The 27,993-nt window shown below is 42.0% G+C and overlaps 1 protein-coding gene across 1 annotated transcript in view; it reads right to left on the bottom strand.

Moving 5' to 3' along the window:
• Positions 1–232: 232 nt before the first annotated feature.
• hdac3 (histone deacetylase 3) overlaps positions 233–27,993 on the bottom strand; it is a 42,648-nt gene continuing 14,887 nt past the window's right edge. Inside the window, exons 8-15 of the mRNA XM_037780126.1 lie at positions 10,662–10,742; positions 10,453–10,526; positions 10,159–10,223; positions 5,382–5,471; positions 5,229–5,287; positions 4,558–4,637; positions 3,391–3,548; positions 233–1,901 (exon numbers count right to left, since the gene is read on the bottom strand). Of these exons, the coding sequence (XP_037636054.1) occupies positions 1,832–1,901; positions 3,391–3,548; positions 4,558–4,637; positions 5,229–5,287; positions 5,382–5,471; positions 10,159–10,223; positions 10,453–10,526; positions 10,662–10,742 (677 nt within the window). The 3' untranslated portion in view covers positions 233–1,831. The remainder of the gene's footprint in view (positions 1,902–3,390; positions 3,549–4,557; positions 4,638–5,228; positions 5,288–5,381; positions 5,472–10,158; positions 10,224–10,452; positions 10,527–10,661; positions 10,743–27,993) is intronic.

Raw genomic sequence — 27,993 nt, 5'->3', positions numbered from 1 at the left:
TTATATATCTTCAAATTAATTGCATTTTTGAGGGCCTTAACATGCTCAGAAAGTTTTTTCAACATACTATAGTATGACCTTTATCAACATACTATATACTATGATTTTAATGCCAGGTCTGAACACGGCCAAAATAACTTTCACTATCATTGCCACCTTGTTGCCCTCTGGTGGTGTTGTTCAAAACCTGCTGATGAAGATCTGGCTTTAAAATACTTTCATATTACGTGCATTGGATTCAATTTATTTTTATTAAAAAGTAGACAATATCAAAAATCACAAACCCTGTTTCAGGCTAAAAGAGGTCTGGAGGTGGCAGATGGTAGAACATATATCTACTGTGAATTCAAACAGTTTTATTACCACTAAAATACACCTGAGCCCACTTTAGTAAAGCGTTAGTAATGAGCCCGTTTTAATTAAGTTACACAGTGAAGTTCAGTGAATGTCAGCACTCTGATCACTGAACCAACTTCCTGCTTCAGTACAAAATGTTTACAACAAAACTACCAGTCATCACCACAGTTGTCCTCTTCTACATTATGAACACACTCACAGTTCATACATTTATACGTGTATATATACAGTAATGAGCAGAGAATCCAGGAGAAAAGAGAAAGGAATGAAAAGACAGGAGAATAATGGATCAGCTCAAGTCCAGTTGCCTCATTTACAGATGTTCCCTTGAAGAAATTCAAATTAATGTCGAGTTAGATGGGAAGTTGATATGAAAGTGCCCAGCTCTACACCAATTCTTGACTTGTCAGAGCTGTAAGGCACATGAATAATGCTGGGAGGATTTAAACAGAATTCAGCTACACGGGGACTGTAAAATAAGAAAAGTGAGGAACTAAAATAGTGGTTGATTCGGTCTAAAATAGTTAAAGCGTGGTTTTAAAAATCTGAACTGGCTAATGTGTGACTAATGTATCATGGCAGGCACTCGAACAGCTTCTCGCATGTCTTGTAAGATGAAATAACTCCTCGCGTCTTTCCATGACACCCGGTGGGTGATTTTTAAGTGTTTTTTCAATGAGTGCCTTCACATGTACACTGAACTCTGTCACACAGGCCTCCAAATTAACTGCTCTTAAATCTCAGGGGGTTAACATTTGTAATGCGCAAAAGAGTTGTTCTTTAGTCTACTTCAGGTGTGGGAAAACATACATTGATTAGGCTGTGTCCTAAATCCAAACAAATTGCTGCTTACAAGTTCAATTCAGTTGATTAAAATACTTGGAAAATTTGTTGCAGATTAAATTTTCTTCTTTCAAAAGTCAATTAAATCAAAATAACGCAAACAAGATTACAAGTAAAAAAAAAAAAAATTAAAGAAAAAGAATGATCAAAATCTGGATGTATGACTTCATGTGCACATATAGAAAATATGCTGTTTCTTTATAAATTCAAAACAATAAGGAACATCACATCTGTAATCTTTTACATTACACTGTATGTATGTTTGAGTGTACAGTATTACTAAAGTATGTGTAATTTGGGCTCACAATATTTGTGAAATAAAATAAAAAATTGGAATACTGCTGTGTGTGGAGGTGTACTCACTGACATTATGTACAAGGCTCCGGTGCTGACATCGCGTCTGTTCATGTGAGTTACAGTGGTGGAACAACCATGATGTCAGTGTGAAAGGCAGCTGAATGAGGACTTTTAGAAAAAGAACCTACTGAGTAAAAGAGCAGAGCTTGGGAGTCTTTTCAGTCCTTCCAGAAATGTTTGATTTTCTGTTAAATCTGCAGTGATGATGTGATGTTTGGAGACGATGAAACCGAATGCTGCAAAGAAAAAGCTCCACTCCTTTCATCCTCTTTGGTCAAATTTCTACATCACTCTCTTTGTCGTTGTCGTGGTCACCATCGTAGAACTCATTGGCGGCCTCCGGCCTGAGGAAGTGACATTATTATAACAGCCAGTTAGGTACAAGAAGCTTTGAAGATTTAAAATATTTAAGAGAGCGGTAATGCAGTCAAAATATTTTAATTAACCCCTTAACACTCTGACGGCCCACTGGCAGGCCTGGCCGCTATTCTGTCTTTCAGAGGTTGTAGCGAGCTCAGTTTTCAAGGTAGAGTGAAATTACGGGTGATGTATATGGTATCATATGAAACTAAAAAACCTAAGGAATCATGTCATGCTAACTTGTTGGAAAGAACGCAAAATAACGCTACTAACTTGCGCTAAATTTTGGCGAGGAGAAACGGGCCAATTTCAAAGGGTTCCCTTGACCTCAAGCTATGTAACTGAAAAAAATGATGATCACATGTAGTTTTGGACAAAAAACATGCAGCAAATGTGTTATTTTCGCCTATTCAAAAATGATGTATTTGAATATTTCTGCATACTGGGGTCCCTAGACAGTCTTGGAAATACATAACTTACGTATCTCTGTAAAGCTGAGACCAGCTGATCCAATCAGCCCAACTATATTCATGTGTGATGATGTTAGTCCCCATAGTAACAATTTTATTGTAGTGAGACCATTTTTTTTAAACTTGACCTCACTGTATAAAATGACCTGTGGTGACCTCTAGGATAATCACAGCCTCATGAAACTTTACAGCCACAAACTAGAGACCTAGAGCATTCAGAGGATGGATGGATCAAACTAGAGACCTAGAGCATTCAGAGGATGGATGAATCAAACTAGAGACCTAGAGCATTCAGAGGATGGATGGATCAAACTAGAGACCTAGAGCATTCAGAGGATGGAGGGATCAAACTAGAGACCTAGAGCATTCAGAGGATGGATGGGTCAGACTAGAGAACTAGAGCATTCAGAGGATGGATGGATCAAACTAGAGACCTAGAGCATTCAGAGGATGGATGGATCAGACTACAGAATAAGGGGGTTTCTGAGCAGTTTCCAGAACAGAAAAGCTCACCATCCAATTACTGAAAAGACTAATTCTTGCAGAAATCTCCAAATGTCAAAAGTGTTTGAAACCAAATCACAGCATGTTTTTTTCTATGGTGTTCCTCAAGGTCTTGGTGTCATAATGTGGTATTTTGGAGGGATTATTGATCATTTTTTATCAATTCTCAAAGTGGTATTAATGGTTCAATTTAGCACCAAATCTGTGTAACAAATGGTATCAACCCAAATATTGCTCCAACAACTTATGAGACATAAGAAGAGCATGGGAATGGCCATCATATACTTCTATCATCATGTTTTAAACCTTTATACACTTTCACAATTTATTTAAATTAATTAATTCGTTAATTTCCACTTCTCTGTTACATGTACTGTTGACTATTTAACTACCCCTGAACATCCCCTATCCTTCACCCCTACCCCTGTAAAAGAAGAGGGCGGAATGGTAAGGGGTAAAACGTGTTGTACTCATTTTAGCCCCGTGCAGGTGTACCGACCTGGTGTAGTTTTCCTCGCCCCCCCTCTCGTCAGGGTCGGGCTCGTCAGTGCGTTCGTAGCTCAGCATGTCGGAGGGAACGTCGTGGATCTGAACGCTGGGTGCGTGGTTCAACATCTTCAAGTTCTCGAACACCGTCTGACGGATCTGCTCCAAGTACTGCGACAACATGTACACAGTTAGACAGACTGCTCAGTGGATTATGTCCTCAACAAACAACATTTGGAAGAAGGGAATACCATTTACGGGCTGTGGTGCAGTTCACCTCAAAATCTAAAATACACATATTTCCTCTTACTTGTAGTGCTATTTATCAATCTAGATAGTTTTGATGTGAGTTAGCGAGAGTTGGAGATATCGGCCATAGAGATATTTGTCTTCTCTCCAATATAATGGAACTAGATGACACTCAGCTTATGGTGCTCAAAGTGCCAAAAAATACATTTTACTTAAGATTATCCATTGGTCTGATACTGTCAGCTCACCTAGCACCACTGAGCTAGCTAACGTTACAGCTCAGCCAGGGAAGACGTCACTAATGTTTACATCTCATGCTGTCAGGAGCGCGACCTTCTCGTCCATGAGTAGATGTACCCTTCCTTCTGCGCGGTGAAACGGTTTGCGGGTGTAGTTCGCCTAATATCTCCAACCTTCAGCAACTCACACCAAAACAATCTAGATTGATAAATAGCACTACAGGTAAGAGGAAATATGATTTTTTTTGATTTTGGGGTTCACTGTCCCTTTAAGCATTGTTAAAGCACTTTAAATATAGGTAATGCATCTCAACACTTTCTCACAGGGCCGGCTTAAGGCATAGGCTATAGGCGGTCAGCTAGGGCGCCACCTTCTGGGGGGCACTGGTCGCCCTCTAAAAGAACAAAAAAGAAAAGAAGAAATAAAAAATGCCAGTGGGTGCCCTTCCTCATTTTCTACATTGAGGTAACAAATGAATAAAGAAAGAAAGAAATACACTTTTCACCTCTGTAACTCTCGTTGTAGTGAAACTGACTTAACACTTTTAAGCCAACAATATCGGAGCTCCAAATCCGAATTTTGCCTTAGGCACCAAAAGGGCTAGAGCCGGCCATGCTTTCTCAGGGCCTGCAGACACACTACACTATTATAACACTGTAACACTAATTAGTCTGGTGGGAGGACATTTCACCTGTCTGGAGTTCTGGTTTTCTATCCTGGTGCTGACATCAGGATGCAGTGTGAAGTCTGGAGCAAAGTACTCAAAATACTCTGCGGAGGACAGAAACAAGAGGAGGAGGAGGAGGGGGAGGAGGAGGAGGAGGACAGACAGAATTCAGGGAGGTTTTCTGTTTAAACTGTATGTAAACAAGGCAAAAGTGAGCATGGCTCACCTACCCCCGTTCACTGCTTGACCCCTACTAAAGTAGAGCCAAAGGTTTTGCCCTTTTAGAAAAATTTCAAACATTTTGGGCATCCTGGACTTCTAACCCCCAAAAGGCAAAACTAGACCACACTGTCAAACATCATACCAAATTTGAAGACGGACAGACAGATGGACACGCAAAGCACTATATACCCCCAACTACGTTGTCGCGGGGTATAATAAAAATTATCTCTATTTCTATTGAATTCTCACTCCTTCAAAAAGCATGTACTCAGATGTATATTCAAATCATTTCCAACAGATGGCGCTAAAGGATGAAAATGCTCAATATTAATCTCTACCCCACAAAAACATAACAGGACTCTGATACTGAAGCCGTTTTGGGCAACAAGAAAACAAAAACGCACTGAGGTGCAGTGTAGGTACATAATCCTAATAAGTGAAGGCTTGAGATTTAGTATATGTGGTGAACTCACCGCTATAAGGCAGCTCATCACTGATGGATTCATCCAATAACAGAGATGTCTCAAAGGTCCTACAACAGAACAAAACAAAAAACCCACATCATGGCTGAACTCAGAACATGTAACCTCCATAACACCATATTTTGTGTAAAGAACCAAACTCACCAGCAGCGGGCCACGTTCCTCACTGTGTACCCTCCTCCTCCCAGCACCAACAGAGGAATCTTGAAACTCTTTACAAACTCCACACACTCACTGAAAGACAGAGAACAAAGCATGCACACATTAACACACGTACACGGTAAAAAAATGCCCATCATTATTACTATGTTAAACTCTACACAATACCTAAATGTAATGTATTGGCACTGTAAGTGTCAAAAGGAGTCGAATCACTTCAGTGTTTATAACACGTCACATAATACATACTAATAGCTGAGATGAATCTACCACATGCTGTTAATGAGAGAGAGAAGAAAAGAGGAATGATTATGGTTTGAGCTGGGTCGGGTCTGTACCACCAAGTGAGATTAGTGGATTAGCCAGCTATCGTTGGGCTTAACTCTGGGTTTCCAGTATCACCAAACTGGCTCACTTTTAACCGTGGTAGATCACTAGAGCAGTACGTTTTACGATACGATACAAGACAATTTCCATGGTTCCGATACGATTCAAGACGATATTTAGTCATCTAGAGCAATACGATACAATACGATTCAATGATTTGAAATGGATTCAGTAACTTTTTTTGTCAAAGATTCAATCAGTGTGACTGTGAAATAAATATGTGATACTGGACAGAGCAAGTCAGGATTCCTCAAAGTTTTTCTTGTGAGGGAATCAGGGATAAATGAATTATGGTTATAAACAAGTAAACAACGATTAATGGCAAATACATACAGCTTTTATTAGAAAATACTAAAAAGTGCAACTGCAGGACCTGCTGATTCAGTTCTCAAGATACAAGGCAGTGCAATATTTAACACTACATATAATAAACCAACTTCTATTCAAGTTAAATGAACAGTGGTTTAACCTGCTGCTTCTCTCCTCATTTTCAATATAAACGGTAGATCAATAATACAGAGATCAACCGCTGATAGGGATCAAACCGCTGATAGGGATCAAACAGCTGATAGGGATCAAACAGCTTGGGACAGAATCATTCCTACAAATGCTGTTTAACTAATCTGCTGATAGTAATCCAGTAGTCCACCTACAGGGTTCATTTGGGCTCTTTTCACACATGAAAACATCTGGAAAAACATTGTACTATATTTGACTATTTTCTGTTTTGTTTATTTACTTTACTCCCGTCGTGATAATTCGCCTCGCGGACCGTCTGCTCTCCGGCTGGATACGTGAGAATGATGCTGCGTGCACGTAGATATCATGACGGGGAAAGGAAAGTCCTTTTCTCTGAATGAAAAAACGACAGCGCACAGGGAAAGCTCCTGTGGATGAAGCCGCCCTCGTCAAGTGGATTGATAGCGCCTGCTCATGCAATGCCCCCAAAATCAAACTCCGTTGACCGGCTCCTCGGCACCGCAGCACCAGCAGCTCATGCAGACCGGTGCCCATCTCCCTCCACGCCGTTACCGGGTGAGAGGGCGAGGAGTCGCGCTGCAGAGGGCAGAGCTGGCAAGCTGCGCATGTCTGGAGAGTGAACCGGAGTAACTTTTACATTTCTTTAATAATAAAAGAGCTAAAAAACACTTTCATATAACGTTTGTCGTCCTTAAATACAAGGTGCAAATTCTTAGTATCCATACAATAGATCTTTGCGTTTCAGATCGTTTTTATATCGATATACGTCTCCTGTGAAGGACAACTTGCTGAGTACCTATCGATGTAGTTGGATCGTAGGAATATAAATCGATACATCGATGCAGTAGATGAATCGTTACACCCCTAGAGAGCAGGTTAGCCATGAATTAGATCAAAGTCTGCCAACAGCCCTGCTACTGACCAATCAGATCCGGTGGGAATAATGACTCAGTTTAGTCTTACCGGATCCCTACATAAACAAGAGTTTACAATAAAGTTACAAATAATAAAGAGCAATAGAATTTCAACTCTGATTTTAAAGAGGGCCTATTTTGCCTTTCCCTTTCCTTTAGGTGTGCTATATAGTTTCTTGTGTATGTAAAAGGTCTGCAAAGCTACAAAGCCCAAAGTCCACGCCAAAGGGAGTTCCTCTCCCCTACAGAAACACTGCTCCTGAACTGCCTGAAACACCTTGCTTCAAGTCCCGCCTTTTCTTCTGTAACGTGGTGATGTCACCAAGTAACACACTTTCATAATACCTGCCTAGCGGCTAGTTTGGCAGGCCCTCAAACAAAGCTGGTTAAAGCGGAGCTGGAGCGTTATCTGAAGAGTTTGGTTCAGTTGACCAATCACAACAGAGAGGGCCAGCTGACCAATCAGAACAGACTTTCAAAAGTGGTGCTGCAGGGCAGCCGGTTTGAGAAAATAAAGCATTTTTTAAACATTAAAGCATGTAAACATGTTTTAGTAATAGTATGAACCAGGAAAAGAGCATAATAGTTCCTCTTTAAAACAGAGCTTTTAACAAACAGAAGTATAAATACACTAAATACATAATGACGATTATAGCTGCAGTTTCTTTCATTCCAGAAGGCACTCCTGACTGTGTCAATGCTTTTACACAGCTCAGAATCCCATGAGGCCAGTTTGGGATGATAATTGGAAATAAAACATTTACCCTTTGTTGTTTCTATTAGAAAAATAATCTGCACACCATTAAGGACCTCCCATGATTATAAAAATGCAACATTTCAAACAGCAGAAACAGTCTCTGCATTAATGTTAACTTTATTATGTGCATCACATATTCATAATAGTTTGTTCATCGTCAGAAAAAAAATAAAAAATACTCACACTATACTAAAGACACATATAATAATTCCTGCACTTATGCATAGCCTAAGCCTTACTTTTAATATTTGGAATTTATTTCTAGTGTTTCTACAACTTCAGATTCTTTTTCTTTTATTCTAGTTATGTGATTGCACAGTATTGTTTATACTTGTGGGAATGCTGATTCAGCATTCCCAGTATTGTTCTTCTAAGGTTTATTCAACTTCAACTATTTCTTCCGTACGTTTTTTGGCCTTTAACTAGTCGTGCATACTTTCAGATACAGAAACCATTCAACTATCAAAATATTCAGCTCTTTAAGGACATTAGTGCTATATCTTGACTTGTTTCAACTATTTATACTTTTTAAAATATTAAGCTTTTTCCCCATTTTTTTTTACAATGTAACTCAATGGAGAAAATCTTCAAATCCTCTTAAACCTACTCCACTTTGAAATGCTACTGCTTCCGCATACTTTCAGCTACAGACTTCATTTAAACGGGTTACAAGTCTTTGAACTATTAAGCTATGATTCAGCTTTTTGATAACTTTTACAGTTTTTCATTTATCCCAGTTTACGTTTTATGAAATTTTCAGACCATTTCTGATTTTATAATGGGTGTGTATTGCGTGGGTCGTTAAGGGCTTGAGTGTGAGACATCATCGTTAGAGAGCGGGAAAGCTTTGAAATCTTTTGAAAATTTTCTGAACAAATTGCTCCGTAGCCCACAATTATCACTCTTCATAGATCATTTTTTCATCAAATTGTAGGAAATTTTGTGCCGGTCGCAGTCGTGTAGCTATGGAATCAGTCGGACTTACACATTTGTCTCTAGGGTCCCAAAAGTGAGAGTAAGTCCATCAAGCTGCTCCATAGAAAGCAATGTTAAATCAGACAGGAAATGTCTGACAGAAAGTTGACAATGGCACTTTTCTAACCTGCTCCCATGATCCCATTTTTGACTCCACACACAAAAAAAACAACATCAATGCGTTCGGCAGAGACGCTTCTCTCTGATGATGACATTATTATGCCGATTGGACTCACGTTTTTTGTCTGAGAGACACTTTTATGACATGTATGTCTCTGGTTAACTCCTATTATAAACTGTCTCTCTGAGGGTGCAGTGGCGATCGCCACGGCAACGTTTGATTGCTACTAGACGCTGATTCACATTAGCCAATCACACGCACGCACGCACGCACGCACGCATACACACTTTGTTTGGTTTGTTTAGTTTAGTTATTTAGTTAGATTAATATTGTGTTTTAAACCTTTATTATCTTGTAAATAAATGTTTGTGGAATATACATGCTGATCTCTTTAATGTTGTACAAGAGTGAATAATGCCAACCTCTGCTGTGTCAAAAACTCCGATATCCTTCAACCTTTACTATCTATTTTGGTTATAGTTATTAATTTAATTATTAATCAACGTTCCAAATTGATAGTTTAGCATATATAATGAGACTATATTAATGTTTTGGTTATTGGTCCCTGATTCCAGGGGGGTGCCCCGTTTATTATTAATGTTTATTGATAATCTTTATTAATATTAATAATTCTATTATTATTTATTAATTAATTTGCTAATAACCAAACCTGTTACTGCCAAATCCCTACATCAGCAATGCTTTGCAATAAATTTCAGCTGTCAGCATTCCCACGCATTTTCAGCAGGAAATGCCTTTTCTAGTTGAATATCACATTTTGCTGTCGCTTTAACCTAATTTCCCCACGGGTTTATCACTGTTTCATTTTATTTCATTGTCAGTACTTCATTAATGGTTCTGATGATGTTGCTTGTACTGTAAGTAAAAACTCTGCCTTTCTTACATGGACCGGTTCTTGGATTGATTGAAAAACCCCAGAGTTGAGAGCCAACTCATGATACTGGTTATCCAGGATCACCAGTCTCAGACTTAATGAAGCCAGGTAACCCCAAGAGAGCAAGACTAAGTTGAACTTGCTTTCTGATAAAGGCCACTGATCAAAACCAGGAGCCGGTTGACAGTGTTTCACTTTCACTTTATCTAGGATTTAAAATAAGTCTGTCTCACCCATGTCCTCGTATACTGAGGTTGAAGCAGCCCAGTCTGTCGCAGCCCAGAGAATCTGCTCCACACTGGAAGGAGAATAACACACAGACTTCAAATGTGCCAATCATCCTACAATTACATGCTGCCTTTTAATCTGATAACGGGAAACGTTTACTTTATCTGGCCCTGATCACACTGAAACATCTGTCATTTTCTCACACACAGACTAAATGATCCATGATCCATTAGCTGAGATGACAAGTGTTAATTAAACAGATGTATCCTGCATTAAAAAATTCAGAGTTACAGGCTGACCTGTAGGACGATGCAGGTGGGCTGGTAGAAATCCACCACCTGTTTAATAACCGGCTGGAACAGCTGCCTGTAGCCTGAAAAACACAAACACAGATGTTGGCCGTGGCTCACATGATGAAGTTCACAGCAGTATGAATCTTAATCTTAATGTGTTATTTTATACAGTAGGTGTTACATTTCAATAATGAAATTAGTGCAAGTGAACTCACTCTGGTCATCGATGCCGTCTCTGAGAGGAACATTGAGGCAGTAGTACCGGCCGCTCTCTGCTCCCACCTCATACATGTCACCTGCAGCAAAAGCACACGCACAATATCAATACACACTTGTACACAGACAACACAGTATTTACATACTGTTAATCATTCAATACTATGACTTTATTTGGACATAGTATATTATTATTTTTTATGACACTTTTTATGGCATATGACACATATGACATACTAGATTTATGGCATACTATACTATTAATACTGTTATGACATACGTTTTGATGGCATATCATACTATGACATTTTATGACACCATTTTATGACATTTTTTATGGCATATTTTAATATGACTTTTTTATGACACTTTTTAATGACATACTAAACTATTAATCTTTTTAATGGCATACTATACTATGGCATTTTTATGACATACTATATATATATATACATATATATATATAAGATATATTTATGGTATACTATACAATTTATTTTTTATGATACTTTTTATGGCAATATATACTATGACTTTTTAGGACAATTTTTACGACATACTATACTATTAATATTTCATGGAATACTATAGTATAACTTTTATGGCATATTATACTATGACATTATGACTATTTAATGACATATTATGATTTCTTTACAACACTTTTTATGGCATACTATACTATGACTTTCCTATGACATTTTAATGCCATACTATGCCATAACATGTTTATGGCATACTATACTATTAATCTTTTTTATGGCACACTATACTAATATTTGCGGGAATGCTGATTCAGCATTCCCAGTGTTGTTCTTTGAATCTTTATTGTGGGAATGCTGATTCAGCATTCCCAGTATTGTTCTTTGAATCTTTAATCAACTTCAACTATTTCTTCCATACATTTTTTTGGCATTTAACTAGTCCTGCATACTTTCAGCTACAGAAACCGTTCAACTATCAAAATATTCAGCTCTTTAAGGACATTAGTGCTATATCTTGACTTGTTTCAACCATTTATACTTTTTAAAATATTAAGCTTTTTCCACATTTGTTTTACAATGTAACTCAATGGAGAAAATCTTCAAATCATCTTAAACCTTCTCCACTTTGAAATGCTACTGCTTCTGCATACTTTCAGCTACAGACTTCATTTAAACTTTAAACGGGTTACAAGTCTTTGAACTATTAGGATATGATTCAGATTTTTGATAACTTTTAGAGTTTTTCATTTATCACAGTTTACGTTTTATGAAATTTTCAGAACCATTTCAGATTTTATAATGGGTGTGTATTGTGTGGATCGTTAAAAGCTAGAGCACGTGACATCAGTCAGTTTGGGAATTATCTCCTTCAAAGCACCAAGAGATCCCTTCCTCTCTCTCATCCGCTGCAATGTTAATTCACCTCTAAAAGTCTTGAACAAAAACTCAACTGTGGAGACTTTTTAAACTGCCAGTTCTCAGTCATTTTTAACTTTATCCACACAAATGACACGTCTACATCTTCACCAAAGTGTTGAGGTGCTCAAACTGAAGATATTTCAGCAATACAATGTATAGTTTTTAACTGAGGGGGTCTTTTTCAGGTATTACCTTCTCTGTGTTTTCACCAGTCATTCCCAACCATGATTCAGCACTTTCAGACACAAACAGGTGTTTCTGATTGGAGCTCCATCAGTCTCTGATTGGCTGATTAGCGCTCCATCAGTCTCTGATTGGTGCATTGCTCTCAAACTCTTTTTATACTGTAAAAGTTTAATTTCCTCTAAGCCTATCTAGTTACTATCAGTCTCTGCCTCTCTGATTTAAAAGTACCTGTCTCTCTGACACACACACACACACACACACACACACTCTTAACAGGGAACTCAGGACAAGTTTTTTTTCAAAATAAAATCTCTATAGAGTAACTATTATATTTTGTTTAACGACTTAGTTTTAAAAGTTCTAGCTGCTGCTACTACTACAACTATTACTAATGCTTCTGCTACTGCTGCTGCTGCTGCTGCTGCTACTACTACTACTACTGCTCCTTCTGCTACTACTACTACAGCTGCTGCTGCTGCTTCTGCTACTACTACTACTACTACTATTATTGCTACTACTACTGCTACTACTGCTTTTGCTACTAATATTACTATTACGGCTACTGTTACTGCTACTACTACTACCAGAGATGTTACTGCTACCACTACTGTTACTATTAATACTGCTCCTGCTGCTGTTCCTACTGACTCTACTACTACTACTACTCATGCTCTTTCTGCTACTACTACTACTGTTATTACTACAACTACTACTGCTACCTTCCACCCAAATACCACTTTCTGTGTAAAAACTTATAGATTTTAAAAGGTTAATTCAGTGAAAATACTATTTCTGTCCAAGCACATACTACTTTCTCTCTCTCGCTCTCTCTCTCTCTGTGTCTCTCTTTGTGTTTAGCAATGCAGTTCATCTGTCTGATATACATACAAAGCATTTCTTCTTTCCGCCTATTCAGGAAAATTTAAATTGACCACTTTTGACAGTATTACAGTTTAGCTTCCAGCTTTTCTAACAATGTATTTCAGCTCTTAGCTTCTTTAGGTAATGCAGTTCAGCTTCCAACTCTGCCAGTTGTACATTTCATCTTCTAGGGTTTTCAGCAGTGCAGTGCAATGCAGGGCTTTAAACTAACTTTTCCACTGGTAGCACTGGTGCTACCAACTTTCTCAGTTGATCGCACAGCACATGATTTGGTCGCACCCTTTTTTTCGGTTAGAGCATGGTATTAATCAAGGACCATGCATGCTAATAAATAGTTGTCTTAATTTACATACCCCAGTGAAACATTGACAATGCCTCGAAACTTGATATTTGCAAAATATTTTAACTAACAAGTTTAGAGTTGCCTGCAACGGACGGACCACATTGCCTACAATAAACACACAGCACAGTGTTCCCCTGGTAACGTAACCACGGGTACTGTGTTAGCCATTGTGGCTGAAAGTGGTACTTCTGTTTCTTCACTTGTCTGTCATCCAGTCTCTCCGTGCCTGTTGCACATTCATCATCGTTGGTGTCTGAGTCGCCACCTCTGTTAGACTCTCCCTCACCACCAGCTTCCTCCTTTCTCTCCTCATTTGTTTTTTTAAAATAATCAGCGATAGGCCGCTTCATTTTGGGGAACAGTGAAACTTTGGCGCCTGCAGTGTGTGATGCGCGTGAGCAGGGTCTGAAATTAACTTTTTTCCATTAACTGTGGTTTGTTATTGCCATCTGTAGTGGTTATTTGCATAAAAACAATTATTAATTGTGATTATTTAAATATAATATGTATAATCATAATTCCCTTTCTATGATTGGTTACCATGGCGCCGTAGGGACAGGGCGACATGCCATGAGCTCCCTACCTGTTTAGGTTATTTTTGTGTTTTTTTTAAAGATTAATTTGTATTCTTAGGCCAGTTTTATGTTATTTTGTTAAGTTTTGCTAGTTTTATGTCTCGTGATAGTTTCAGGCTCTATAGTATCAGTTAAGTAAAGCAACGTCAAAGAATGGACGACGGCGACAATAACAACAACAACAACAACAACAATAACAAAGCCCCCAGGATCAGTTACAACAGAGAGACACTTCTGAACATCAGAGAGGGGAGCACTCACCACAGCCGGGACCTCCTCACTCCGGATCTAACTCTCTTTCCTGAACTGAGGAGGACAGACAGGCGAGCCGGGGTCCAACCGAAGTCCGGGCCCCAACAGAGAAGGAGAGGCCGGCGAGCCGGGGTCCTGGTTCGGCTGAGACGGCGCGCTCATCGCCCCCCACTCCCCACCATGTTACTGGCAAACGTGCAGTCTCTCGACAACAAACTGTGCGAGCTGCGGGCGCGGATATGTTTCCAGCCGGACATCAGAAACTGTAACGTTATCTGCCTCACGGAGACCTGGCTGTCAGCTGAGGTACCGGACCACGCCATCGAGCCCCCGGGTTTCACCGTCCATCGGGCGGACAGAGACCAGGAGCTCTCCGGGAAAACAAGGGGCGGAGGGGTATGTCTGATGGTTAACCGGACTCGGTGTGTCCAACAGAACATCAGGACCATCGGCACCTTCTGCTCCCCTGACTTGGAGTACCTCATGCTGCAGTGTCGGCCTTGTTGGCTCCCCAGGGAGTTTACATCAGTTACCATCGCCGGTGTTTATATTCCCCCCCAGGCCGACACGGACAGAGCGCTCTGGGAGTTACACAGGGCAGTTAACGTGCAGGAGACCGCGCACCCGAGGACTGCACTCATTGTTGCGGGGGACTTCAACCGGGCCAATCTGAAGAATATTTCCCCAAAACTGTATCAACACATTGACTTCAACACACGGGGAGACAACACACTGGACCACTGCTACACCCCCTTCCACAACGGCTACAAAGCCCTCCCCCGCCCACCTTTCAGCAAATCGGATCACTCCTCCATCCTCCTTCTCCCCCGCCTATAGGCAGAGACTGAAACGTGAAGCCCCCGCCTACAGGACCGTTCACGGCTGGTCAGACCAATCAGACGCCATCCTTCAGGATTGTTTTGATCACGTGGACTGGGGGATGTTCAGGACCGCAAACGACAGCATCAGTGGCTTCACAGACACAGTCACCAGCTTCATCAGGACATGCACGGAGGACGTAGTCCCCACAAAAACTATATAGACAAAGCCAAATCAAAAGCCCTGGATAAACTGTGATGTCCGTGCAGCCCTCAATGCACGGAACACAGCCTTCACCTCAGGCTCACCAGACGACTACAAACATTCACGTTACTCTTTAAGGACAGTAATCAAACAGGCAAAGAGAGACTTCAGACAACGGGTGGAGTCCAAGCTCACTTCCAACAACCCAAGGCACTTGCAGCAAGGACTCCAAACCATGACAGACTTTAAAGGACCCAGACAACAGATCACAAACACAGCACCCAACCTCCCAGACGAACTCAATCATTTTTACGCCAGGTTTGACTCCTCTGTCAGACCCTGTGTCATGTCCTGCCCCACCCCCACCCCTGCAGACAATCAGAACCCCCCCTTACTACCACTACCATCCAACACTGACAACCCCCTTCCCTCTATCCCCACCTCAGCTGAAAACCTGGATTGCCCATCACCTCCACACCCCTCCTCCATGACTGTTGCAGAACAGGACCGTCCCCTCTCCATCACAGAGGCTGATGTTTGCCGGACCCTCCTGCGTATCAACCCACGCAAAGCGGCCGGCCCAGGCGGCATTCCAGGACGCGTCCTGAAGTCCTGCGCACACCAGTTGGCGGGGGTTTTCACAACAATTTTCAACCTGTCGCTCTCTCTCCGGACTGTCCCCACCTGCTTCAAATCCACCACCATCATCCCCATCCCCAAACAACAAAAAGTAACCAGCTTAAACGACTGGCGCCCCATAGCCCTCACCCCCATAATCAGCAAGTGTTTTGAGAAGCTGGTTAAATCCCTCATCTGCCCCATGCTTCCCCCCACACTCGACCCCCTACAATTTGCATACCGCCCAAACAGAGGCACAGAGGACGCCATCGCCCATGTACTACACACCGCCCTCTCCCACCTGGAAGGAAGGGACACCTATGTGAGGATGCTGTTCGTGGATTACAGCTCAGCGTTCAACACCATAGTGCCCTCCAGGCTCGTCAGTAAGCTTAAGGATCTGGGCCTGAACACACCACTGTGTGACTGGATCCTGGACTTCCTGACGGGACGCCCCCAGGTGGTGAGAATCGACAACCTCACCTCGACTTCACTGACTCTCAGCACGGGAGAGCCACAGGGCTGTGTTCTCAGCCCCCTCCTGTACTCCCTCTACACCCACGACTGTGTGGCAACAAGAGCTTCAAACACCATCGTGAAGTTTGCGGATGACACAGCAGTTGTGGGGTTGATCTCCCATGGCGACGAGACGGCTTACAGGGAGGAGGTGACCACCCTGGAACAGTGGTGTCAGAACAACCACCTCTCCCTGAACATCTCAAAGACCAAGGAGGTCATCGTGGATTACAGGAGGGGGGTTTGCACTCACCCCCCAGTCACCATTAACGGCACAGCGGTGGAAGGGTGGACACCTTTAAATACCTGGGTGTCAATATCCATAAGGACTTGACATGGGCCACCCACACCACCGCTGTAGTCAGGAAAGCCCAGCAGAGACTGTACGCTCTGAGGCGACTCAAGACTCTCTGACTGAAACCACAAATCTTCAGGGACTTCTACCGGGGCACCATAGAGAGCCTCCTGACAGGCTGCTTCACCACCTGGTACGGCAGCTGCACCAACGTGGACCGTAAGGCGCTGGAAAGGGTGGTGCGCTCGGCCCAACACATCACCGGGTGCGAGCTGCCCAGCCTGCAGGAGCTTTACACACAGTGGTGCCTCAGGAAGTCCCTGACGGTCATTAAGGACAACACACCCCCACAACAGCCTGTTCTCCCTCCTGCCCTCTGGTAGAAGATACAGGACCCCCAGGACTCACACCAGCAGACTGAGAAACAGTTTTTTCCCCCAGGCCATCAGACTTTTAAATCTATAATTCATTCGACACATTCTTACACAAAAATATATCCTATACTGTATATACTGTATATATTCTTAATACATATGTTCTTAATATGCCTGTATATGTTCTTAATATGCCCTTGTATAAAGTATTTCCTTTTATAATTGTAATGTAAATGTAATGTAAATGTAAATGTAATATAATTTATTATTTTAATGGAGCTTCCCAGCAAAAAGTATTTCACACGTTTGTACCTGTACAACCGGCGTGACAATAAACATCTTGAATCTTGAATGATCTATTTTATATTGCTGTGAAAAAAATAGCATTTGGTCGAAAAACAAGATTTTGCAAAGGGCCCCCAAAAAGTTAGGACAGGCCCTGCTAGCTGCTCCTAAAGTTGGAGGAGCTGCTGGAGATGCTCCTGTCATGAGGAGAGACGCAGCATGTTGGTACAGACACAATTCATTCATTGCAGTCTTATTACCCAAAGAGGACAAAAAGAGGAGTAAGTACGTAAATAAGTGGTTAACATTAGTAACATGATCTGAGCTGTGGCAGAGTTTTGACTCCTCATAGTTAACGTCACGTTATCGTCAACTCACTCACTGTAAATACAAACGTCAGCTGCCAGCTCGTTAACGAGCTGTAACTCGCACACTCCCAAAAAAAGGTTGCATATGCGATCATTTTGGTCGCAGTCTAGAGCCCTGCAATGCATTTGAGCTTTAACATTTTTAGGCAAGTCATTTCACATTTCTGCATTTTCAGCAATGCTTTGCATAAATTTAAGCCGTCAGCATTCCCACCCATTTTCGGTGGGAAATGCATTTTCTAGTTCTTTATGGCATACTACAGTATGACTTTTTAATAGCATACAACGCTATAAATCTATTTTATTGGCATAAAATACTAATATTTTCATGGCACTATTTATCTTTTTTATGGCATACTATACTATTAATATTTTATAGTATACTATAGTATGAGTTTTTATGGCATACTAAACTAAAACATTTTATAACTTTATATGGCATACTATACTATGACTTATTATGGCATACTACTGTATACTATGACTTTTTTATGGCATACTATACTATGACATTTTAATGCCATAACATTTTTGTGACATACTAAACTGACTTTTTTATGACATTTTTGTGGCATATTATAACATGACTTTTTATGGTATACTATACTATATACTTTTTTGTGACATACTACTATACCAGAGGTTCATAAAATTTTAGGTGTCATTTTAGGAAACCAGCATATAATTGAAGGCCACACAGGAAAATTACACACATAAAACTAAATATCTTTTCCATCTCATTTCCACATTAAACTGCCAAGTTGTCCACCGAACTCGCTAAAAACGTTAGCTAACAGCATTAGCATTAGCATTGATGACAGATCATAATTCCTGAAACACTCTCGATGTGCCACTTGTTGCCATGCAACCAGTATCTTTCTATAACTTGTCATTCTCTCTATCTCACATTTATGTTCACATGCCATGATGGGTATTTGTTAAGAGGGAGCTCCTTCATGCCGTGTGTGTGTGTATGTTATATGGATGAAGATTGTATTTCTAGCTCTCGTGTATAATTGATAACAATATATCTGATAACATCTTTCTAATAAATCTTGCATTGTGTTAGTCATAGGTTTGTGACGATTCACTCAGCTCACGATACTATACGATACACGATATTGGGTTCACGATCTCGATACGATACAATATTATAACAATAATTTTAACAAAACTTGAATGATGAAAATATATTACTGAAAAAGTAGCCTTTTATTCAAAAGACACAAAATGCAAAACAATGCTGTAGTTTGCCATATAGTTAAATTTGTTATGGTATCAGTCCTTCCTCCTGTCCTCTGTCCTCCTCCATCAGTCAGTATCAGCAGGGCTCTAGACTAACTTTTCCACTGGTAGCACTGGTGCTACCAACTTTCTCAGTTGGTCGCAAAGCACATGATTTGGTCACACCCTTTTTTTTGGGTTACAGCATGGTATTAATCAATGACCTTGCATGCTAATAAATAGCTGTCTTAATTTACATACCCGAATGAAACATTGACAATACCTCAAAACTTGATATTTGCTAAATATTTTAATCTGAATATTAAGTTTCTCTGCCACAAACAGTGATTAACAAAATAGGTCATCTTCTATAACATCAGAAGAAAACACAACAAAAATGTTGTTAAAAGCAAAGCATAACAACAGAATGTTTGTTTGCACTTAACTTAAATTAACATAACTTCAATTAAATTAACTTAACACAACATTCCTTCAAACCCTGCAATTCAGAGGAGCCTGCTCTTAAACTTGGGCCTCCTAACCCTCTTTCCCTGGGAGAGCCTCTGCTTGACATCCTGCCTGGCATCATAGTCCATCAGCTCTGACCCCTAAACACTGATTCTGATGTAGGGTGACCATATTTTTAACCCCCAAACCGGGACACTTAAATGTACCGCACGTTCAAGCACGCGCACGTTCATGCACGCGCACGTTCATGCATGCCCATCCTCGCGCACTCGGGCATGCGCTAATATGCACACACCATAGGCGTTCTCATCAGGATGGCTAACTTGGCACACCTGTGGCGCATTTGAGCACAGAGTGGGATCAGAAAGAAGGCATTATTATAGGGGGGGTGCATTAGAGGCTCTGAGTGACAATCATGACTTATCACATTCACTACTTTCTCCCCCTTTAATCACATGGCTGTCCCCGTCATGACGCACTGACAGTTTGCGAGTCCTGTAGAGTTTCCCTCAGAGGAAACGTATTGTTGTCTGGGCCTACGTACATTATTTTTCAACTTGTTTCGTCTCAGGCTATTATAATGCCATGAGGAAGAGGGACCGCTGGCAAGCTGCTGCCGCGCCTCCGCCATGATTTGTTTGTTTATTTGATTGTTTTGCTTCAACTCGTCTGTTGCATACTGCTTAGATTGTCTGGTTCTTTGCTGAAGTAGTTCAACAGTCTGGTTGTCCCTGTGTGTTTGGCGCTACTGTGTTTAACTTTACACTCGGTAGCCTGGAGCTAATTTCGCCGGTAAAAGGGCTCACCTGTATGGGACTGTCGGGTCTCCTCTGTGCTCACTGTGGCTGTATTGCCTGATCTGACATGCCTACAAACGCCTCATCGAAGCTGTCTGCCGTCTATCCTGCCTGCTCTCCAGGGTTCCAAGTGATTCCTGTGGTTTACAGCACAGTGCGTGGTCTCGCCCACCGGCTAACCTACTAACCTGCTAGCCTGCTAACCGGCCAACCTGCTGTACATCCCAGCAGCGTTTTTTGGTCTTCTCGCCCGGGTGTAGCCTGCAGCTCTGCAGCTACAGCCAACACGCTCGACCCCTCCACCTCTACCTGGCTGGCTTCGTGGCCTCATCATCATCATCATCTGGATTACAAAACTGTTGGATTATAGTGTTTTAGAACTCTCCACACCATCATGTTGGTCATCAAACTCCTCATCTGGATCACTCTGTGTTTCACCGTCACAAAATACAGAAATACTCTGCAACAGAGCTGTTGTCTCTCCGATCCCACTACACGATCTGTCCAGCTCTGCTTTCTCATCGTGACATCCTCAAACGACCCAGATATGTGCATCGTGAATCACGTTGGAACTTTCAGTTCACCAAGCACAACAACAACAACAACAACAACAACACGAGCATTCCCTCCTTCTGGTCCACTGAGCCCCGCCCCCCTCGCACTGCCACCCGTCCTGTCAATCACAGTGTGTTGTCCCCCCTGCACAAAGCAGCCACCTATGCACCAATTGTCTGTTTAAAACTGGCTCTTTTTAACATCAGATCCCTCACTAGCAAGGGTTTGCTGGTCAATGAGTTTATAATGGACAACAAACTGGACTTTTTATGCCTCACTGAGACCTGGCAACAGCCAAATGATTTCTCCCAGCTCAATGAAGCTGTCCAACCTGGTTTTAAATACACTAGTAAACCCCGTGCTTCAGGGAGGGGGGGTGGTCTTGCTGTGCTCTATCGTGAGAGCATCAAAGTCTGTACAGTCACCGTCCCCCATCATTCCACTTTTGAATGTTTAGCTATAAAACTCACAGGCTCCACACCCATCATCATTATCACCATCTACAGACCACCAAAGCCCTCTGCCCTCTTTCTCACTAAACTATCACCACTATTAACATCTGTGTGTGCCATGTCCCCTCCTGTCATCCTTTTGGGTGACTTCAACATCCACATTGACAACTCTTCCATTGGTTTTACAAATGATTTCACCTCACTCCTTGAATGTCTCAATATCACACAATATGTCAACTTCCCAACCCATAACAAAGGTCACATACTTGATTTAATCTACTGCACTGGTATCACCCCTCATAACCTCACTGATGCTGACCTCCCATTCTCTGACAACTAAGTCATCTTATTTGAGGTCCACCCCCCCTATCTAAAATAAAAGAGCAACGGACCATCTCCTTCAGAAACATTAAATGCATCAACCCCACAGATCTCATCACCCTTATTAACTCCTCCCCCAGTCCTCCCCCATCCTCCTCCCCTGCTGAACTGGTGAATCATTACAGCAACTGTCTCTCCTCTTCCCTGGATACCATGGCTCCCCTGATAACCCGCACAGTCTCCTTCACCCACACCGCTCCCTGGTACACCGCTGACCTCCGTCATCTTCAATCAACCGTTCGTTAACTTGAGCGGCTGTGCAAAAAGACTGGACTTTCAGTGCACATCCAACTATACACAGAACACTTACACCGTTACAAGAACGCTCGCTCCACCGCCAAATTCTCCTACTACTCCAACCTCATCAATACCGGTCAAGGTAACACCAGAACCCTCTTGTCAACAGTCAACCACCTTCTTCAGCCTCCAAGAACCCTCCCCCCAAATACCTCCACTGATCACTGCACTGCCTTTCTGCAATTCTTTGATAACAAAATCAACACCATCCACCAACAGCTGGGCTCATCCTGCACCTCCTCATGTGACCCACTCTGGATGGTTACCTCCTGCCAACCACTCATCAGCACCCTCTCTAACTTCCCACCAACAACAGAATTAACCATCACTGAGCTCATCCATAAAGCCAAACCCATTACCTGTCAGCTCGATCCCCTCCCCACTATCCTCGTCAAAGCCTGCCTGCCCTCCATCTCCCCCATGATCACAAGAATCATCAACTCATCCCTCACCACCGGTATTGTACCCCCCACCCTCAAAACTGCTGCAATTACACCAACTCTCAAAAAACCCGGTGCTGACCCAGCTGATTGAAACCACTACAGGCCAATCGCCAACCTCACCTTCATCTCCAAAACTCTTGAGAGAGTGGCTGCCGCCCAACTTCAGTCCCACCTCGACTCAAATAATCTCCATGAACCCTTCCAATCTGGTTTCCGCCCCAAACACAGTACTGACACAGCCCTGGTCAAAATCACAAATGACCTCCTCCGTGCAGCTGACTATGGACTGCTCACAATCCTCATCCTCCTCGATCTCACTGCTGCCTTTGACACCATCACCCACCCACTACTCATCAAACGTCTGGCTGATATTGGTATCACTGGTGTTGCACTCACAAGGTTTTCCTTATATCTCACCGACAGACAACAATTTGTACAACTGGGCAACCACAGGTCAAGGTGTTCTACTGTTTCAGTGGGTGTCCCATAGGGGTCAGTATTGGGTCCACTCCTATTTATCATCTACCTCCTTCCTCTTGGCACTATCCTCCGTCATCACAAAGTCCTTTTTCACTGCTATGCCGACGACAAACAGCTCTACATTTCAACAAAACCCACCGCTGCCCTGCCACCCACCTCCCTCACCACCTGCCTACAACACATCAGGAGCTGGATGAGCAGGAACTTTTTAAAACTCAATGGCAATAAAACAGAGGCCCTGCTCATCGGCTCCAAAAACACCATCTACAAAGCACAACACACCACTGCTCCACACCTCATCATTGATGGCTTCTCTGTTCCGTTCTCCACCCACGTCAAGAGCCTTGGGGTCACCCTAAACAGCACCCTCTCCTTTGCACCTCATATAAAAAACGTCACCCGGACTGATTTCTTCCACCAACGCAACATGTCCAGACTCCGCCCATCCCTGTCTCACTCCAGCACAGAAATCTTGGTCCACGCATTTGTCACATTTACTACTGCAACGCTGTCCTCTCTGGCCTTCCCATCAAACTGCTGAACAGACTTCAAATCATTCAGAACTCTGCTGCCCGGATCATCACCCTTACCAAATCCTCCGACCACATCACCCCCATCCTCATCCAACTGCACTGGCTCCCTGTTAAATACCGGATCGACTACAAAAACCTCCTGCTCACCTACAAAGCCCTCCACAACCTTGCCCCCACCTACCTCACTGACCTCCTTCAGGAGTACACACCCTCCCGTTCCCTCCTCTCATCATCAGCTGGTCTTCTGACCACCCCCACCTCACGCCTCAGCACCATGGGAGCTGGTGCGTTCAGCTGCCCTGCTCCCAGGCTATGAAACTCACTCCCCCCACACATCCGGCAGTCTAACACTATTACATCATTCAAATCCCTCCTAAAAACCCACCTATTCAAACTGGCCTACTCTCTGTAGTGTCCATCAGTTCATCATGCATAAATGTGTGTCTCTGTCATGTCCAGTTGTTTTTATCTGTCTATGTTTAATTTTATCTTTGTAAGGTGTCCTTGGGTGTCTTGAAAGGCGCCACCAAATAAAATGTATTATTATTATTATTATTATTATTATTATTATTATTATTATTATTATTATTAATTAAAATTGTGGAGCTCAGACGACATTTTGTCCTGGATGGAGACACCGTCCTGGTGAAAGACGGAACGGCCGGTCCTGAGGGAGTTATAAGAGGAGCGAAATGCCTGTTGATGCGCAGAAGGAACTGTGTAGAATAATTAATCAAAATGACACGTTTCATGTGCATATAAGCACGGAGGGTTATGTGGATCAGAACTACACTAAATGTAACAGCAGATATCTGTTGCGTCCGTGCGTAATGTTGGCTTGACCACGCACAATATCACTCTCTATAGAGACTGCAGTGGTGCGCTGTGCTGGCTCTCTATATACTTATCTCATGCACACAAATTAATTAATGAGTGGGACATGATAAATGTCTATGCAAGTATAATATTATCTTAATTGTAGTGAAAACTGGCACAATTTGTTAGTGACTGTTGAAAACCGTGACATTTGAGTGTTTTACAGATACACACGTAGGCAAAATTGTTGGTACACTTCCGTTAAAGAAAGAAAAACCCACAATGGTCACTGAAATAACTTGAAACTGACAAAAGTAATAATGAAAAAAAATTCACTAAAAATTAACTAATGAAAATCAGCTATTGTTTTTGAATTGTGGTTCAACAGAATCATTTTAAAAAACAAACTAATGAAACTGGCCTGGACAAAAATGATGGTACCCCTAGAAAAGATTGAAAATAATTTGACAATAGGGACATATTAAACTAAGGTGTGTCCTGTAAATAGCATCACAGGTATATTCAAACTTTTAATCAGTCAGTCTGCCTATTTAAAGGGTCAAAAGAAGTCACTGTGCTGTTTGGTATCATGGTGTGTACCACACTGAACATGGACCACAGAAAGCTAAGGAGAGAGTTGTCTCGGGAGGTTAGAAGGACAATTATAGACAAGCATGTTAAAGGTAAAGGCTATAAGACCATCTCCAAGCAGCTTGATGTTCCTGTGACTACAGTTGGACATATTATTCAGAAGTTTAAGGTCCATGGGACTGTAGCCAACCTCCCTGGACGTGGCCGCAAGATGAAAATTGATGACAAATCGAAGAGACGGATAACACGAATGGTAACCAAAGAACCCAGAACAACTTCCAAAGAGATTAGAGGTGAACTCCAAGGTCAAGGTACATCAGTGTCATATTGCACCATCCGTCGCTGTTTGAGCCAAAGTAGACTTAATGGAAGACAACCGAGGAGGACGCAAATCATAAAAAAGCGAGACTGGAATTTGCCAAAAAGCATATTGACAAGCCACAAAGCTTCTGGGAGAATGTCCTTTGGACAGATGAGACAAAACTGGAGCTTTTTGGCAAGTCACATCAACTCTATGTTCACAGACGCAAAAATGAAGCATACAAAGAAAAGAACACTGTACCTAATGTGAAACATGGAGGAGGCTAGGTTATGTTCTGGGGCTGCTTTGCTGCATCTGACACAGGGTGTCTTGAATCTGTGCAGGGTACAATGAAATCTGAACACAATCAAGGCATTCTGGAGCGAAATGTGCTGCCCAGTGTCAGAAAGCTTGGTCTCAGTTGCAGGTCATGGGTCCTCAAACAGGATAATGACCCAAAACACAGCTAAAAACACCCAAGAATGGCTAAGAACAAAACATTGGACTATTCTGAAGTGGCCTTCTATGAGCCCTGATCTAAATCCTATTGAACATCTGTGGAAGGAGCTGAAACATGCATTCGGAGAAGGCACCCTTCAAACCTGAGACAGCTAGAGCCATCAAGGGTTAAGGGTACCATCATTTTTGTCCAGTCCAGTTTCATTAGTTTGTTTTTTAAAATGATTCTGTTGAACCACAATTCAAAAGCAATATCTGATTTTCATTAGTTAATTTTCAGTGAATTTTTATTTATTATTACTTTTGTCAGTTTCAAGTTATTTCAGTGACCATTGTGGGTTTTTCTTTCTTTAACGTAAGGGTACCAACAATTTTGCCTATGTGTGTATGTGTCGGGACACGGGACACGTCAGCTTGTTACCTACTGCGCATGTGTTACCTATTGCGCATGTGTTGTGTATTACTTTGACGTTGTGTCGATGTGTTGGCAGTGGCCACTGTTGAGTAAAGTCTAACTATGCAAAGTTATCGTTGTAATTATTGAGTTAACATTGGTAGCAGAGGATGTCCGCTGGCAATTACAAAGTTCCGCCGGCGTTTGACGAGAAGAAATCCTACGACAGTTGGAAAAATGAGGTCGAAATCTGGAGGCTCGTTACCGACCTGGAGAAGAAGAAGCAGGCTTTGGCAGTTGCCTTGTCGCTAACGGGAAGAGCGAGGGACAGTGCGCTGGAAATCGCCGCAGTGGATTTAAACAAAGACGATGGAATGACTACACTTCTCACGAAACTGGATTCCGTGTTTTTGAAAGAGGAAAAAGATCGCCAGTATGACGCCTACACGGAGTTTGACCGCGTCACGAGAGAAAATGGCGTCTCTATGATTGATTACATTGTCGAATTTGAACGGAAATACAACAGAATAACTCAGTTTAAAATGGAGCTTCCAGATGCTGTGTTAGCTTTCAAGCTACTAGATACTGCTGGACTTAATGTTAAAGACAAACAGTTGGCGCTTACGGCCTGTTCAAGCCTCTTGTTTGTTAACATGAAGTCAGCCTTGAAGAGGATCTTTGGCGATAATACGCCACTAGAGGGTGCTCGTGAGCTGCGTGTGAGAGGGGATGCTGCTGATTCTGCCTACTACACACGCTTCACCGGCAGGCGTGAAAGCAAGCTAGCTTCACACTTTCCTGTGGCTGTTCAGGGCACAAATCCACTCGACAGATATGGAAAAAGATCAAGATGTGCAGTTTGCCAAAGCACATATCACTGGGCAAAGGACTGTCCACACAAAAATGAACATGCAAAAGTGACTGAGGATGAGAGACTGACAGATGTTGAAGAATGCAACATTACTTTGTTGTCAAAAGAATCATTGTCTGACACAGAGATCTTCATGGTGGAATCCTTAGGATCAGCTGTTATTGATACAGCTTGCACCAGAACTGTGTGTGGAGAAAAATGGCTTGATGATTACGTCAGTGGACTAACAAAGAGTGAGTTATTGAAAATAAAGGACACAAAGAGTGTAAGATCATTCAAGTTTGGTGATGGGAGAATTGTTCATTCTACAAAAAAAGTCAAAATTCCAGCAATGATAGGACAGACTAAATGTAAAATTGAAACAGAAGTTGTCCCAGTAGATATCCCATTGCTTTTAAGCAAAACTTCACTGAAAAGAGCAGGTGCTGTTTTGGACATTGAAAATGACAAAGCCACTATGTTTAAGCAACCAGTGAAACTTGAACTGACATCTTCAGGACATTATTGTTTGAGCTTAAGAGATGAGAGTAACACAGATGAAAACAAGATCCAAACTGAGGATGACATTCTCACTGTGACAGACAACATGACAACAAAGGAAAAACAGAAAGTTCTGTTGAAACTACACAAACAGTTTGGATATGCTTCAGCCGACAGACTGAAAAAACTACTGGCCTGTTCAGGTAATGATGATGATGATGAATGCACCACAATTCTCCAGGACATTGTAAACAAATGTGAGACATGCATCAGATATAGGAAACCAAAGCAAAAGCCGGCAGTAGGCTTGCCTATGGCCTCAACCTACAATGAAACTGTAGCTGTGGACTTACATGAGCTAGAGACAGGAGTGTGGTACCTGCACGCCATTGACCACTTCACACGCTTCAGTGCAGGGAGCATTGTCACCACTAAGAAACCCAGGGAGATTGTGAAACACTTTATTCATTGCTGGATAAGTGTTCATGGTCCTCCACGCAGACTGTTCAGTGACAATAGGGGGGAATTCAACAACGAAGAAATGAGAAACATGGCTGAAAGCTTCAACATTGAAGTGAAGACAACTGCAGCTTATAACCCATGGAGCAATGGGCTTTTGGAAAGGCATAATCAAACCCTCACTGAAATCCTGTTGAAAGTGAAAAGAGA

The sequence above is a fragment of the Sebastes umbrosus genome, chromosome 9 (genome assembly GCF_015220745.1).
Source record: "Sebastes umbrosus isolate fSebUmb1 chromosome 9, fSebUmb1.pri, whole genome shotgun sequence".
NCBI classification, from domain to species: domain Eukaryota; kingdom Metazoa; phylum Chordata; class Actinopteri; order Perciformes; family Sebastidae; genus Sebastes; species Sebastes umbrosus.
Note: the sequence above shows the minus strand (reverse complement) of the source record. Positions and strands in the feature narration are given on the sequence as shown.